The 17,892-nt window shown below is 42.4% G+C and overlaps 1 protein-coding gene across 1 annotated transcript in view; it reads right to left on the reverse strand.

Moving 5' to 3' along the window:
• BATF (basic leucine zipper transcription factor, ATF-like) overlaps positions 1 to 17,468 on the reverse strand; it is a 33,620-nt gene extending 16,152 nt beyond the window's left edge. The window contains exons 1-2 of the mRNA XM_006865513.1: positions 17,167 to 17,468; positions 14,259 to 14,363 (exon numbers count right to left, since the gene is read on the reverse strand). Coding sequence (XP_006865575.1) covers positions 14,259 to 14,363; positions 17,167 to 17,229 — 168 coding nt within the window. The 5' untranslated portion in view covers positions 17,230 to 17,468. The remainder of the gene's footprint in view (positions 1 to 14,258; positions 14,364 to 17,166) is intronic.
• Between the last annotated feature and the right edge of the window lie 424 nt (positions 17,469 to 17,892).

Genomic DNA, 17,892 nt, shown 5'->3' on the forward strand with positions numbered 1-17,892 from the left:
GTAAATGTTTTAAGTCCTCTTCACTTTCAGCAAGCAAGGTTGTATCATCTGCATATCGCACGTTGTTAATGAGTCTTCCTCCAATCCTGATGCCATGTTTTTCTTCATGTAACCCAGCTTCTCGGATTATTTGCTCAGCATACAGGTTGAATAAATATGGTGAAAGAACACAATCTTGTTGCACACCTTTCTTAATTTGAAGCCATTCAGTGTTCCCATATTCTGTTCGAACAACTGCCTCTTGGTCCATGTACAGATTCCTCATGAGCACAATTAAGTGTTTCGGAATACTCATACTTTGCAATGTTGTCTATAGCTTGTCATGATCCACACAATCGAAAGCCTTTATGTAGTCAATAAAGCACAGGTAAACATCTCTCTGATATTCTCTGCTTTCAACCTAGATCCATAGGACATCAACAATGAAATCTCTCATTCCACAGCCTCTTCTGAATCCAGCTTGAACCTCTGGAAGTTCTCTGTCAATGTATGATTGTAGCCGTTTCAGTATTACCTTTAGTAAAACTTTACTCACATGGGACATTAAAGAGATTGTCCGATGATTTCCTCATTCCGTTGAGTTACCTCTCTTTGGAATGGGCACAAATATGGATCTCTTTCAATCAGTCAGCCAGATAGTTGTCTTCCAAATTTCTTGGCATAGCTGAGTGAGTGCCTCCTGTGCTGCCTCACTTTCTTGAAAGATTTCAATTTTTATTCCATCAATTCCTGGTGCCTTGTTCTTTGCCAATTCCTTCAATGCACTTTGGACTTCTTCCTTCAGTATCATTGGCTCTTGATTATATGCTACCTCTTGAAATGGTTGAACATTAACCATTTCCTTTTGGTACAATGACTGTGTATTCCTTCCATCTTCTTTTGATGCTTTCTGCATCATTCAATAATTGGCCCAGAGAATCTTTCAATAACCAAAGTTGAGGCTTGAATTTTTTTTTTCAGTTCCCCCAGGTTAAGAAATGCTGAGCGTGTTCTTCCTATAGTCACCATTATTATTTTTTTTTTGATGGCTACATCATCAAATGGATAATCGACAAGTTTCTTAAAATGATGCTCTAATATTGGACATTCTGATTGCTATCCCAATTGCTTCTATTATAAATAATGATTGAATGAACCTCTTGATCCATACTGTTTGGAGGTTTTACACAATTATTTCCTATGATAAGTTTCTAAGAGTGAGATTACTGGGCACAGCCAGTCTTCCAGTTCCTGGTTGTTGTTGGTGGTGGTTAAGTGCCATGAAGTCAGAACCAACTCATAGTGGCCCTGTACAGTGTTTTCGAGGCTGTAAATCTTTATGGGAGCAGAAAGCCTCATGTTTCTCCCACGGAACAGCTGGTAGTTTTGAACTGCTGACCTTGCGGTTCGCAGCCTGATTCGTAACAGCTATGCTACCAGAGCTCCTTAGTTCTGGGTAAGTATTGCTGAAAATGGACGGATTCTATAGTCTATGTCAACAGCAGTAAGAGCATATGCCAATTTAACAGTTTCACCTGCATTTAGGTGCTGTAATTTTACGTAATTTATTTTTGCTATCCAGTTTTATAAGAGTTTCTTAAATTCCTTTAAATGTTATAAGTTACTGATTGATAATCCAAGACTACAGTGTTCAGTGTAGATTGCACCTCAATGTAAACAAAACCCCTCACAACTGGACCAACAAATGGGGAAAAGATTGAAGTAGTGAATGATTTAATTTTACCTGGATCCACAATCAACACCCATGAAGGAGCACATAGGTAATCGAATGACTTAGTGCATTGCATAAGTCTGCTGCAAAAGATTGCTTTAAAGTGTTACAAAGCACAGATGCCACTTTGAAGACTAAGGTGTGCCTGACCTAAGCCATAATATTTTCAGTCACCTCATACACATGGGAAAGCTGGACGATGGGTAAGGAAGACTGAAGAAGAATTCAAGTCTTTGAATTGTGATGTTGGCAAAGAATATTGAAAGTACCACGAATGGCCAGAATAACAAACAAATCTGTCTTGGAAGAAGTCCAGTCAGAATGCTCCTTGGAAGGGTGGCTGATGAGACTTCATCTCATTGACTGTAAAACATGGTATGAGGATGGGCCTGTCCCTGGAATAGGACATCATGTCTGGTAAAGTAGAGGGTCAGCAAAAATAAGAGGACTATCCTCAACAAGCTGGACTGACACAGTGTCTGAAACAGTGAGCTCAGTATAGCGATGAGGAAGGAGGAGGATGGCACGGGACTGAGCATTTTGTTCTATTGTACACAGGATCTCTGTGAGTTGGAACCAACTCGACGGCACCTAATAACAAGACCAACAAGGAGGAAAACCAACTTTCTATGTATCTGTTCCCTTAGTGCAACTATTCTTGGCCAGAAGAAATTTGCCCCTCAGGGGACATTTTGTAAGGTCTCGACTCCTGGTGTGGTGCTGTAGGATCAGCACTGGACTGTGAACCACAAGGTCGACAATTCAAATCCAAGCGGCTCCTCAGAAACCCTGTATAGGTTGCTATGAATAGAAACCAGCACTTAACAACAACAACAACAGATATACATTTGGTTGTTACAATTTAGAGGTGAAATAAGTGGCATCTCATATGTAGAGGCCAAGGATGCTGCTAAATGTTTGACAATGCACAGGACAAAGAATTATGAACAGAGGATCATCCCGTCCCAAATGCCAACAGTGCTGAGGTTCAGACATCCTGTCTTATTGCCAGGACTGAGGTGTCGTTCGTTTTCTCAGATTATTCGCTGAGCATACAGATTGAATAGGTATAGTAAAAGGATAAAACCCTGATTTAAAAAAAGGATAAAAACCTTTTCTGATCTGATTTTAAACCACAAAATATTCTCTTGTTGTTTTGAACTACTGCCTCTTGGTCTATGTCTAGGTTCTGCAAGAACACACTTTTGAGGTCTGGAATTCCCATTCTTCACAGTGTTACCCATAATTTATTGTGATCCACACAATCGAATGCCTTTGCATGGTTAATAAAATACAGGTAAACACATTCTTGATATTTCTGCTTTCAGCCAAAATTCATTTGCCTTCAGCTGGGGTCTCCAGAGAAGCAAAACCAGTGAGCTCTGTATACATACAGAGAAGTTTTCGAGTCCTCATGTGGCACTGTGGGATAAAGCACTGGGCCATACGGTCGGCAGTTCAAACCCAGCAGCCACTCTTTGGAAACCCTAGAAAGGGTCACTATGAGTTGGAATTGACTCATCGACACTTAACAGCAACAACAGACAAGTTTGTATTAAGGAAATGGCTCACACAGTTGTAGAGGTGGGCCTGTTCCAAGTCTGTGGGTCAGATGTAAGCCCAGAGGCTTCTCCTGACTGTAGGAGCTGATGAATCCAAGATAGGCAGATCAGATGGCAGGTTCTGAATGCAGAAATGAATGAATCCAAGGTTGGCAGTTAAAATAGCAGGCTGCAGACAACTCTCGGGATTGGCAGGCAATACGAACAGGCTGCTGGCTCAAGTCCAAAGAAACGGAGGTCAGATGATAAGTCAGATGCAGATACAGATCCAGCAAAAAGCAAATCAGCTTTTTGACAGTGTCCACTTATACTGGAAGCAGACCACACCCCCAAATAAACCGCCTTTCAATCGATTGGCTATTTATAGCAGATCTCATCATATTAGAGCTCATTGTGGGGATTACGATGTCTTAACTACCAAACCATTAAGAACCCTGGCCCAGCCATGTTGACACCATGTGACATGAGCAATGATATCCCTCATTTCATGTCTTCTTCTTTTGTTCTGTTGTACACAGGGTCTCTGTGAGTTGGAACCAACTCCACAGCACCTAATAACAGGAACAACGAGGAGGAAAACCAACTTTCTGTATATCTGTTCCCTTAGTGCAACAATTCTTGGCCAGAGGAATTTGGCTTACATTTTTGGCAGTTTATTGTCATTGTGCTGCTACAAGTATTTTAAAATTATTCTCAGCAAAATTTTACCTGTGTGTGATGTTAATGATACTGTTGGATAATTTCTGCCTTCTGTTGGAGTACCATTCTTTGGAATGGGCACAAATATGGAGCTCTTCTAGTTGCTTGGCTAGGTAGTTGTCTTCCAAATTTCTTGGCATGGATGACTGAGCACTTCTAATATTGCATATGTTTGTTGAACTGACTCAGTTGAAACTCCATCAATTTCTGGGGCCTTGCTTTTTGCCAATGCACCTTCAGTGCACCTTGGACTTCTTCCTTTAGAACCATCAGTTCTTGATCATATGCTACCTCCTGAAATGGTTGAACACAGACCAATACTTTTTGTATTTCTTCCAACTTCTTTTGATACATTTTCCTTTTCCCCCCCCCCCATATTATTGTTGTTAGATGTCATTGAGTCACTTCTGACTCCGTACATACAACACCGTCTATTCCTTGCCATCCTCACAATCATTGCTACGCTTGAGCCCCTTGTTGCTGCCACTGTGTCAATCCATATTGTTGAACTTCTTCTTTTTTGTTGACCCTCCACTTTACCAAACATGATGTCATCTCCAGGCACTGGTCCCTCCTGATGACATGGCCAAAGTACATGAGCAGTCTGACGTATCTATTCTAAAACAGATTTGTTTGTTCTTCTGGCAGTCCATGGTATAGTCAATATTCTTTGCGAACACCAAAATTCAAAGACATCAGTTTTTACCCATAATCCTTTAGTATTACAACTTGAGGACTGAATTCTTTCCTTCAGTTAGTTCAGCTTGAGAAGTGTTGAGCATGTTCTCCCCTTTGGGTTTTCTAACTCCAGGTCTTTGCACATTGCACTATAATAATATTTGACTTTGTCTTCTCGAGCTGCTCTTTGAATATCTGTTTAGCTCTTTGACTTCATCCTTTATTCTAGTCATGCTAGCTACTCCACATTCAAAAGCAAGTTTCAGAGTTTCATCTGACAACAATTTTGGTCTTTCTTTTTCATAACCTTTTGCTTTTTTCATGTATGATGTCATTCCACAACTGTTTAATACAACTCTTTCCTCCAATCTATCCTTACTCTTTTAAGCTTTGATCACACTTTAAAATCTTGGCAGAGGAACATTTGAACTGTAGTATGTGTCCAGCTTAAGGAGCTCTGGTAGCGTAGTGGTTACAAATCGGGCTGAGAACCTCAAGATCAGCAGTTCGAAACTACCAGCTGTTCTACCGGAGAAAGATGAGGCTTTCTGCTCCCATAAAGATTTATAGCCTTGGAAACCCTGTTCAGGGTCGCTATGGGTCGGAACCGACTTGATAGCACTTAACAACAACAACCTATCCAGCTGGGATTTTCTGTTTCCCTCCCTCTCTCTGGTCTCTTGCTATATGCTTGAGGCCTGGAACAGAAGAGTAACTTCAGTTTTTCAGGTGCCTTGCTTAATGGCCTCCTTCTTGACTGACCCTTTGTAGAAGGGCCCCTGGGAGTAAAAACATGTGCGTAGCAAAGCTCTGTTTAGCAAAGTCGCTCAAAACCAAAGCAGACTGAGAGGGAAGGCAAGAAGTTTGGGTTCTTGGGTAGCTTTGAGAAAAGCATCAGGATCCTGGTGGGTAGAACTATGGGTTAGCCTACAACAACCCCGTGTCCCCTTATAGACCTGTGATTCTGTTCGCAGTGACCATAACTACTGACATTCCTTCCACAGGCCATAATATGAACTCAGGACGGGGCCATTTACAGATTTTCAGAGTCTGAAGGGTCCTTTGTCTTACAGACCCAACTCAGGCCCTTAGGTAACAGGGCCAGACTAGTTTTATAGAGGAAACGAAGAACAGCCCCAAGCATCTGGGACAGGGGCTCTTTGCAAGACTCTTCCATTCTTCTCAAGAGAAAAGTCTGTGTGCTGTTGAGGACAACTTCCTGAAGATGCCTGATGAATGGAAAGTCATCAGTCAGCTCCTAACCTGGGAGGTCAAATTTTGTTTGAACAGAATCAAGACTGGGTAGAGCTGGTCTCTTTTCAAATACGCCTCCCAACATTAATCTTGCTGATCCAACATCAGTGCAACAAACAGGGACAGTGGATTGCATTGATATTGTTTTTCTCCCCAAATACAAATAATCTTCTTATTCTGGTTTTTTTTTACACAAAAAATGCAAAAATGTACTAGGAATAAGATAAACTTCCCCCCAACCCAACCACTTAGAAACAACCACTGCTAGCATTTTGATGAACACCCTTCCACCTCTTTAATGCATACAAACATGCCCAAACCCACACATTTCACATTTACAGGATTATATACTGAATGCTGTCTGTAACTTGCCTACAAACCTCTCTGAAAAAGAAAGATGAGGCTTTCTGTTTCTGCAAAGATTTATAGTCTCAGAAACCCTATACAAGGTTGCTATAAGTTGGAACTGACTCAACGGCACTGAACAACAACCTATATGTACATATGTACCTATATATGTGTGGAGTCCAGGTGTGGTGCTGTGGGTTAAAGCGCTGGATTACACACACACACACATATATGTGTGTATAACATGGAGTCCTAGTGTGGTGTTGTAGGATAAGCACTGAGCTGCTAACAGTAAGGTTAGTGGTTCAAACCCACCAGTCACTCCTTGGAAACCCTACACAGGATCGCTGTGAGTCAGAACCAACTTGACGGCACTTAATAACAACAACATATATGATGGTGGTGGTTATGTGCCGTGGAGTCGGAACAGACTCACAGCGACCCTGTACAGGGTTTCCCAGGCTATAAATCTTTACGGGAGCAGAAAGCCTCATCTTTCTCCTGTGGAAGAGCTGGTAGTTTCGAACTACTGACCTTACGGTTCACAGCCCGATTCATAACCAGTACGCATATACATGTATATATTTGGCATGTAGATGTGTTTACTTTCTTAATTACACTAATAATGGAGGTGAGAGTGAATTTTGGAAAGTATTGTTTAAAGAACAGAAATATAAATAATAAAACCAGGAAGAAATTCAAAGGGGACATACCATATTTTAGAGTCCTGGTATGGCGCTGTGGGTTAATGCTCTGGACTGTGAAGTCCATTTGAACTGCAAGGTTGGTGGTTCAAGCTCACCAGCCGCTCCTCAGAAACCCCATACAGGGTCGCTAAGGGTCGGAACTGACTAGACAGCACTTTACAACAACAAAATGCCACATTTTAGATTTCTGGTGTAGAACTATAGAATCAGCCCTGGACTGTGAACCATAAGGACAGCAGTTCAAACCCACCAGCTGCTCCTCGGAGACCCTATCCAGGGTTGCTGGAGTCTGAATAATTCCACAGCACTTAACAACAATACCATATTTTACTCAAATAATGCAAATCTTCTATATTTGGTTGCTAACCACTCCCTCTCTTCTTCTCTTTCCTCCCTCCAGGTATTTTCATAAGTATGCAATGCTAATTTTTTTGACAGCAGTATTTAAAAGTATTAGAAGCAATCCTTAGAAAATAGTTTGCAGGGGGAGGGTGAAGCTGGCAAGCAGGTGTGTGGTGTTTGTATGAAAATATGGTAGGTTAGGAAGGATGAATACATCTTCAGAAAAACCTGAAGAAAGGTAGTTTTACACAATGGTTAGGAACATGTTCTGAAATCTGATAAACGTGGTCACAAGCTATGTGACCTTGAACGAGTCACTTCAGCCAATACAAGGCCTCACAGAATGGGGCTATTTTACAGCTAAATGAGATACTGTGCATAAGGCTCATAATAGGGGATCTGGATCAGGTGTGTACTTAATAATATTTAGAACCCTTCCAAAACTATTGCCCTAAGTCTTAAACTAAAACTATCCCCTGAAATCTTTAAAGCCCTTTTAAGACTAAATTATTTTATGCTTTGAATTTTTTGTTGAAACCATGTGTTTTCAGTAATGGAAAGCATTTTGAATAAAATGAAAAAAAATGTTTTTGAGGTAATACGGATTTTGATATAATTGTTGTGTCTTCAATTTGGTTCCGACTCATAGTGACCCTGTATTGGGTTTCCAAGGAATGGCTGGTGAGCTTGAACCACTGACATTGTGATTCAAACCAATCTTGTAGTCCAGTGCATTAACCCACAGGGCCACACCAGGAGTCCTTTGATATAACTGTTAAGTGCCGTTGACTCGGTTCCAACCCATAGCGATACTGTATAGGGTTTCCAAGGAGCGACTGGTGAGCTTGAACCACTGATCTTATAGTTCAAATGGCTTTGCGGTTTGAACTCACAGCGCATTAACTCATAGCAGCACACCAGGACTCCTTTGATATAATTAGTGGGCCACATATGACCCAAGAGGTCTCTGGTGCTGGGGTTGATGGGATGAGATCTGTTTCTTCAGATTCACAGTTATACAGGCTCACACCAGATATCAACATGCATTAAAAATGGGATAGCAGCTTTCCACTAAACTCCAAAGGCAGAAAATGTAGGTGGTTACTATAAATACCATGGATCAAGGAAGAGTTCATTAAACCCAGCAATTTGTTGTTGTTGTTATTGCTAAGTGCTTCTGACTCTTAGGGACCTTGTATAGTTTCTGAGAAGCAGCTGGTGGGTTTGAATTGTAGGCCTTGTGGTTACTAGTCCAGAGTTTATCCTACAGAGCCATATCAGCACATGTAAAGATTCTGATCTTTACACGCATATAAGTGTATAATCCATAGAGGTATGTTTGTGAATAGATTCCTAGATATAAATGATTGAATCACAAACTATGTGTACTTACAATTTAAATTGTTGCAGGATGAATATGATCAAATTGCCGTCAAACACAGTGCTATTGACTGTCAGTCACTCCCAGTAGGTAGGTGCTGGCAACATTTTCATCTCTGCCAGTCTGGCAGGGTATCCACTGTTACCCTAATTGGCATCTCTCTAACTAAAAGAAGTTTAGGGTCTTTTCACTTACTTATTAGCCATTTTTTTTCTTCTGTAAATTGCCTATTTATAGTCATAGGCAATATACAGGTTGCTTTCTTATTCATTAGAGATCATATATTAAATAAACATGCTTTTTTTTTTTTTTTTTTCTCCAGATATTTCTCCCTGTCTGCCTTTTGCCTTTGATTTTGTATATACCAGTAGTATTTTAGGCTGTATAGATGATTTAACTTTTTATGTAGTTATGTATACCAATCTATTCCTTTAAGGTTTGGGGCTTTATATTTCATTTGGAAGGGACTTTTTTATTCTAAGATAAACTTTAATACTCATGTTTTCTAATACAGTTTTTTGTTTGTTTGCTTATACATTTAGTAGCTGTGTGCCGTGTAAGAAATGAAGGATCTATTTTTACCCCCCAAATGGCCTAGCCAGTTGTTTCAGCTCTGTTGTTGTTGTTGGTATGTGCCGTAGAGTTGGATCCGACTCGTAGTGACCCTGTACAGGGTTTCCAAGGCTGTAAATCTTTACAGGAGCAGAAAGCCTCTTCTTTCTCCCGCGGAAGAGCTGGTAGTTTTGAACTGCTGACCTTGTGGTTTGCAGCCCGATTCATAACCACTATGCTGCCAGAGCTCCTTTGTTTCAGCTCTGTGGATCACTAATTCAGCTTCCACTCATGGATTTGGAATGCCATCCTAGTTATTTGGCATTTGTATGTGAGTTAGTGGTTGACCCATATATTTGTTTGTTTTTTATTTGAGTTTGTATTTGGGAATATTTCTATGTTTTATCCTGTCCAGTAATTCACTTTAATATCTTGTTCAGTTAATCTTTGTCTTTCTCTAAGATTTTCCTGACAATTCTCATGTAGTCCTGCTCCCTACCCCCCCACCCCTGGAACTTAGAGTAACCAATCTAGTTTTCTCCTAATTACCAAAAAATCCTATTGGGTTTTTATTGGGATCACATTAAAGTCATTGATTGATTTAAGGAAAATTACTATCTTCCCATTTATTTAGGTAGTTAAGTCACTTCGAATAATTTTAAGGTTAAAAAAATTTGATTTGCATGTTATATGTATTCAATTTATTCCTTCCATTTGATGTCATTTGCTATTGTTACTATAAATGGAATCATTCCATTAATTTCAAATTGGTTATAGTTCACACATGTGGTGGTGGTGGCTGTGTGCTGTGGAGTCGGTTCTGACTCATAGCGACCCTGTACAGGGTTTCCGAGGCTGTAAATCTTTACGGGAGCAGACCACCTCATCTTTCTCCTGCAGAACAGCTGGTAGTTTTGAACTGCTGACCTTAAGGTTTGCAGCCTGATTCGTAACCACTCAGAGTTCATAGGAAAGTTAATACTTTTATATTAATTTGAAATGAATATAGTTAATTTTTAATCATTTCTGTATTTTCTAGCTACAACTTTAGATGAACTTATTAGTTGATGATATCTTTTAGAAATGAATTAGTCAGGCTAAGCCTCTTTCTTAATCAGTGGCTTTGCAATGCTTAATAGACCCCACAGTTAGCTTTGGGAGAAAAGAAACTAAGTATAGAAGGTGCTTATGTGAAATGTCCAACGAAGGAAGGATAAAAATAGAATGTGGACTCAATTTATTGATAGCGCAATTATAAAAAGAATCTTTTGCAGTTGATGTGCGAAAGTACAATGTTGGGGTTGTTCTAACTTTGGGATGAGGTATAAAAGTTTTTTTAAAAAAGATTTCTTCCCTAATCTATTTTAAAAGCAGTTTACAGCATTTTGTTGTAAGCCATTTATAGGACATGTACTGAAACTTTTAAATAGTAAACATACCGCACTCTCACTGGAGAAACAATATCACTGAAGTTTTGTAAAGATTGGGCATTTTAAGAGAGATGATAGTTGAAACAGAGACAGCAACCTTGCCCCAGCATGTGAGGCTACAATACCATGAACATGGTCCTGAATTGCTACTGTACTCTTGGTGGCTTTGAAACCCTGGTCTTTCAAGTATTAATAGACAAGACCTGTAGCAATGTCTGAGGGGTAGAGGATGGTTACAAAACCCCAGCACATGAAGCCAAGCATGAAAAGGAATCAAGGGCAAACCAAGCATTCACTCTTCAGAGTGCTGGTGATAAAGCCAAAGATCTGCTACTTGAATCACAAATTTAATTAATGGGATAATGGACGGTGGAGAGAGGAGAAAGGAAATGAACTTGTCAGACTGCAGCCAAATGCTGTGATGAGGCAGCAGATTTGCATGTTGCTGCCAAACACTTCTGCTAAAGCTAAGAATGTAAGTTGTATGAGTACAGTCCCGGAGCCTGATTTGTAAACTCCAATGTGACTCATTTACTGCCCGCCCCCAAAGGAAGACCAACACTCTGGCGCTCAAAAGAAAGGTGGTGGGACTAAGCTTGTGTTCAGGTGTGTTGATGATGGGAACAGTCCAGAGAGGGAGGCTGCATGTATGGGTATGGACATTTAACTCCATGACTCAGGGTTCCATGGGCCCCAGATCCCACAGATCATTCTAGTGTAGTCACGACTAGGACCATCAGATAGATGGCGGCTTTTTGGTTCCTATGAGTCGGAACTGACTCCACGGTACTTAACAAAAAGAATGACATATTAAGGAGCTCTGGTGGCGTAGTGATTACGAATCGGGCTGCCAACTGCAAGGTCAGCAGTTTGAAACTACCAGCTGTTCCGCGGGAGAACGGTGAGGTTTTCTGCTCCCGTAAAGATTTACAGCCTCGGGAACCCTGTACAGTGTCGCTTTGAGTTGGAACCGACTCCACGGCACACAGCCACCACCACCACTCTTTTCTTAAAGTCCTGGTGTGGCGCTGTGGGCTAATGTGTCAGACTGCAAAGTCATTTGAACTTCAAGGTCTGTGGTTCAAGCTCACCAGGTGCTCCTTGGTAAACCTATACATGGTTGCTATGGGTCAAAATCGACTCAACAGGACTTAACAACAAGAACTCTTTTCTTACAGAGAAAAAGAGCTGAATTAGAGTTAAAAACTTTGCTACACTAAAGTGCCTCCCTCATTGGTGTGTCCCCAAGGAGTTGAATTTATAGGGAGACTTCACAGTTCTGTTTGTATGTTGGGAGGGAGAGAACTCTGCATCACTACAAGTAACCAGACAGAAGTTGGGAGCCATTTGTCAAATGTGTTGCAGAAAGTCTCAAGCACCAAAATTGTGTCTGAACTTTCCAACTCTTTAGAAGCTGGGATACAAAACCTGTTAATCTGACCAGAGAGCTGATGTCCTATATTTAGTTTCTACTGGTTTGTGTGTGTGTGTGTTTTAAGTATCATTAATGTATATAGTTTATAACAGTTTTTCAGTCTCAGAACATTGTCCATTGTCTACCTAAATTTAAAAAAATTTCCCCTCATTTTAATTTATATTTGGTTGTTTGCTCTACAAAGTATTGAATCAGACTCAGAGACAAAGCGAGTAATCACAAACTTGAAGGCTTAAAATAGTGAACTGGAATACGGTAAGACCCTAAACCATAATGAAATTGCAGAGGACATATAGGAGGAGGCTTCAAAAAGTTCCATTATCTTTTAATTCCATTTTTTCTAGGAACTTTTTGAAATCCTTTTGTGTATAGCACAGCCACCAGCCCCTTCACATTTGAACTATTAATTGCAGCTCTCAGAGAAAGCACAGACCTCATGGCCTGCCTTTCTTTTTGTCAACTCAGCAAATATTTATGAACTTCAAAATCATGTTAGTGTGTACACTGAATACATTTCAAGTAAAACATAATCGTTCATCAGATAAACTGGTGTAGCCTGCTGTTTCCTTATAAAGCTAAATTCACATTTAGGATTTTCAAAGAGTAACATCTTTTTTTCTAAAACTTTATCTCATCTAGTCTTCATAAAGTCAAAATGCTGATTACAATCTTAATCTTTCAAATTAAGTACAAGGTCTTCCTTTTTTGGTACCAATTGTGCTTTTACACAAACTTGTCTTTTCGCCATTGAAATGAATTTCTGGAATATGGTATGGGGAAAGAGCCCTTGTAGCATAGTGGGTTACGCATCGGGCTACTACTAACCACAAGGTCAGCAGTTCGAATCCATCAGCTGCTCTGCAGGAGAAAAATGAAACTTTCTGCTCCTGTAAAGATTTATAGTCTCAGAAACCCTATACAGGGTCACTGTGAGTAGGAACTAACTCAATGGGACATGACACCAGCAGCAGCAGAGGTATGGGGATGTTTGGGGAGGAAGGACAAAGGCGAGAAGATGGAATTGCTAAAGGAAGGGATAAGGGGATGGGAGAGGAAGCGAGGGAGCAGTAAACCTAAATTAAATGAGGGGCCAGATTGAGGAGAAGCGGATAAAGTAGTAAGATCTGGGAGACAAGGAAGGAGCATCACTCAATGACGTCCACAGCTATGACTCAGAAGCTCTGACTAGGGCTTGGGGCTACAGGTAGAATTGCAGTTCCGCACTTTGGAAACCAAGCGCTAGGACCTTCTCTCCAATGTCTGGGACTGGAGACAACTCGTTCTAGATGGTGACCATATCAGATAAGTTTACTTGAAACTGCATCTTACATAGACTCCTTGGGATGTCATTAAAGATAGAAATCACAAAATAAAATTGTAGTGATGCTTAAGAAAGAAGAGTAAGGTGAGGCACTCTGGGGACCTGAACACAAAACCCAAGGTGGCTGTACAACCATCCTCCCGAGGGTGGGACTATGTGTGAGTCTAGCGGTGCAGGATAAATGCTGGGAGTCAGCCTGACTCATAGTGTGACCTGTATAGAGTTTCCGAGGAGCGGCTGGTGAGTTTGAGCAGCTGACCTTGGGGTCAGTACTTATCCTGCAACACCACACCGGGATTCCTAAGCACTTGTTGTTGTTGTTAAGTGCCATCGAGTCGGTTCCGACCCATAGCGACCCTGTATAGGGTTCCCGAGGTTGTAAATCCTAAGCACTAATGCTTTCTAAATTTCTCTAGTTTATAAGAAACCCTCTCTGATTGTTCCTACTTGCTCTACCGTCTACCTAGACACTGAATTTCCTACATTCAGCTCATCTAGTCCTCGTACCCTCTTAGAGATCAGGTAGAATGGTTCATTCTTCTCTATTCAAACTTCTGGACCACTCTCTGCTTCAGCATCTTCTCAACATAATTATGGAAGTGCTTCAAGTTGTTTCTGAATCGTAGTGACCTTGTATAGTGTTCCCAAGGAGCAGCTGGTGGGTTTGAACTGCCTCCCTTCACCACCCCACCCACCCATAGCCCTCAGCCTCTAGCTACCCTCTCAACATATACATGCTCACACAGGCAGATTCAACTCTCTGGCCCCCCAAGAGCACAAGGATGGTGAGAAGCAGAGTTTAAAGTTCGAGAGGATAAAGGAAGGCCCAGGCACTCACCAAGTGCAGGGTGTCTGCTTTCTGTGTCTGCCTCTGTCGGCTCTTCTGGGCAGCAATTCGATTTTTCTCCCTTCTCTGAACTTTTCTCACATCATCTGATAAGTCCTGGGAAGCAGAGATGAGAATTGGATGAACTTTCTCGTCACTTCTGAGCAGGGTCTCACGGTGTTGGGCATCCATACATCTCTTCACCCACCCAAACACCCACTCATCCATCCATATTTACCAAAAGCCTGCACCCAAATGAGAACCCATCCTCACACCCTGCCATGCTTCATCAAGTCTCTTGAGTGTTTTTTGCCCAAAAGCTACAGGAAGAGGACAAGAGATCTCCAGCTCTTAGGTGATGAAATGTATTTTATGATCTCTCTTCCTTCTCAGAGGAGCTCTGGTAGCGTATGAGTCGGGCTGCCAGCCGCAAGATCAGCAGTTCAAAACTACCAGCAGTTCCGCAGGAGAAAGATGAGGCGTTCTGCTCCCATAAAGATTTACAGCCTTGGAAGCCCTGTGCAGGGTCACTGAGTTGGAACCGACTCCACAGTACTTAACAACAACAACTTCCTTCTCGGGGCTACTCCACCCTTACCCTCTCACTGTTGGGCTCAGAGACTTCTTGATGTGTTTTTTGGAACGTTTGTTGAACATTTACTATGTGCCAGCCTCTGCAATTGAGAGGGGAGGGGTGTCTTAATTAATTCTCCAATTCTGTGAAGTTGGTATTATTCCCATTTTCCATGTGAGGAAACTGAGGCTTAAAGAGCTTTGCCGAAGAACTCATGTTGTTGTATGCTGTCCAGTCAGTTCCACCTCAGAGACCTTGTATAGCGTTTCAGAGGCTGTAAATCTACAAAAGCAGAAAACCTCATCTTTCTCCTGTGCAGCAGGTGGTGGATTGAGCCTCCAACCCTGTGGTTAAGAGCCCAACGCATAACTCACGATACCACCAAGGTTCCTCAAGAACTCATGTTAAATGCCATCAAGTTAGTTCTGACACACAGTGACCCTGTATCCAAGGAGCAGCTGGTGGGTTCGAACTGTTGATCTTGTAGTTAGCAGCCCAGTGCTTATCCTACAGTGCCACACGAGGACTCAGGAACTCATAGTAATCTGGAAATGCTATCTTCTCCCACCCAAGTAGTAACCAGACCCGACCCTGCTTAGCTTCCGAGATCAGATGAGATCAGGCTCGTTCACTGGGAATTACACCTGATGCTAAACCAGACATCCTTCCAAGACAGTCCCTCACCAGCTCCCTCACTGGATGGTACCCATGCAATCTTCTGCTGCATCTCTGGGCTGAGGTCTTCATCCGAGAAATGCCTTTTCTTTTTCTGCATGGCTCCCATTACATCAGTCACCTTAACATTCCCCACACAATGCCAAACACAAACTAGATGCCAGATGCCAAGTGGAAAGACATTATTGTTAAGTGTGTCAAGTTGGTTCTGAATCATAGTGACCTTGTATAGGGTTTGCAAGGAGCAGCTGGTGGGTTTGAACCACTGACTTTGTGGTTATCCTACAGTGCCACACTCAAGAGTGTGACTTTAATAGTGGAGAATTTCTGGCCATGGTAGGTAGTGGATGGGTACTTGGGAGGATGAGGAGGCCTTTGTATGTTCCTCCAAGGACCTTCTAGAGATGGGTATGTCTTCTACTTGGATAAAGAGGTTAGATAGCTTCTGCTTTCCCCCAGCTGCTGCTGAGACGTGCAGGAACCTGAGTGAAACCCTTCTGCAACCCCTACCTCATTTCTTTCTTACCTAGAGGGGTGCAGTTCCCAGGACAAGACCCTGGGCTCACCAACGTGTCCAGCACGCCCAGGCCATGGCAGTAGGCGGGCATGGGTTGGATAGGAAGGAAGCTCTCTTCCTCTAACGGGCATGGGGAGCCTGGTTACATGGAAGCCATGAGTAATTTCCTTCCCAAGAAGAATACAGACTTCCAAGCAGCCGGAGCTACTCTGATACCATCTTGAGCCAATGACTGGGTTGTACGCCCTCTAGAGGTCCTCACTGCTGCTCTTCTGTTAGCGTCTATGACAGTTGTTACATTGTATGTTTATATAACCCTATTTGGGCTGAAGCATTTGAAAGCTCTGCAGTGCTAAAAGAGAATATAAGTTTTAAAGTGGCAAAAAATATCTCAAATTGCTGATGTATTAGATGAAAAAGAGGAAGACTGCCTATAGGGAAAGGTGTCAGAGAGTGTAATCAAGAGAAACTGGGAGGCAGGCAGGGTACCCCATTTTGGGCCAATCTTCCAGATTAATATTTTTGATGTATAAATTACAATCTAGGCTACAAATGCTCCCAGACTCCCAACCCACTCTCTGGTTTCCCAAGAGCGGAGGTGAACTTCGAGAGTGTGTCTCCAGAGCCACCATTTGATGTATTTCCAGAAGCCACAGGGGGAGAAGGGATGGCTCCCGTCCCAGCATCCCTCTTTCCTGGCTGTGCTACAACAGGGCAGCACCCCACAGGTGCTTCTGAGCTAGCCTGGCTTCATAGCTTGACTTTAATTTTTTTTGAAAAACTCCTTCTTGGAGAACTAGTAATCTAGGATTTGGTTACCCCTGCCAGTTTTCCAGCTTAATGTTCCTCTTCCCACTTTGCTTTGGAAAAAGCTGTTCCTTCTTATCTTGGCTTCCTAGAAATATCTATGGGCTGGGAACCACGGTGGGGTGGAGGTGATGGGGCACCAAAGGGGCTTTGGCAAAATGGGTGGAAGGATCTGTCTGTCAATATGCACAGCTTAATTGCAAATACCGTGTCTGAAGTCTAATAGAGAGCTGATGCCACAAGCCACTTCCTCGCTTACTGGGTTCCTGGGTAGGACAAGGAAGCCTTCCCACTTAGTGTCCCCCAGGAGAAACAGACGGTAGGGAAGGAGGTAAGGGGAACTCTACCTGTTTGCCAGGGGGAGGAGAGCGGCTGAAGCTGGAGTCACTGCTGTCCGAGCTGTGAGGCATGGCTGAAATCTTCCAGGCGGGCTCTAGCACACAAGCCCAGGAACCTCTGGGCTCTCTGTCACCAGCTGGCTTTCCTTCCTGACTGCCCCCTGGGCCACCAGCCCACCGGCTCCACAGGTCCCTCCTTGGCCCGCCCTGCAGCCACCTGAGACCCCTGTGTCCTCCTCACTCTGGAGTGCAGAGGCACTGCCCCCCACAGTGACATGTCGATCACTTTAGGGTTTGCTCTCGCTCTCTTGTGGTTTCTGGTAACTCACGCTGGAAGTCACATGGGCGGAAATTTAAACTAGTGAGAACTGAACATGAGGGAAAATACATATCTGGGAGAAGACCTACAGAATTATGTTAGAGAGAGAAAAAAATAAAAAACACAACACAAAACCCCAGCTGCCTTCCGACACTCTGAAAGGCAGAGCATCTCTCTCCCATTGATGAAGAGAAAAGAGAAAAACAGCCCAGGGAGGGAAAAACCCCAGACAGAATTAGTAAGTCAGTGTTCTGTCAACAGGGGCAGAGAGCAGGGGATGAGAGGGAGAGTTTCCATTGTCACACGATTTGGTTTTTATATCAAAATAAAGCAGTGAGTCTGGGATTTCTTTCTGGTTTTCCACTGAAAGTAGCCTGCTTATCCTGCCTTAGGTATGGATTCCCTCACTCTAGCCT

The sequence above is a fragment of the Chrysochloris asiatica genome, unplaced genomic scaffold (assembly GCF_000296735.1).
Source record: "Chrysochloris asiatica unplaced genomic scaffold, ChrAsi1.0 scaffold00079, whole genome shotgun sequence".
Classification (NCBI taxonomy): domain Eukaryota; kingdom Metazoa; phylum Chordata; class Mammalia; order Afrosoricida; family Chrysochloridae; genus Chrysochloris; species Chrysochloris asiatica.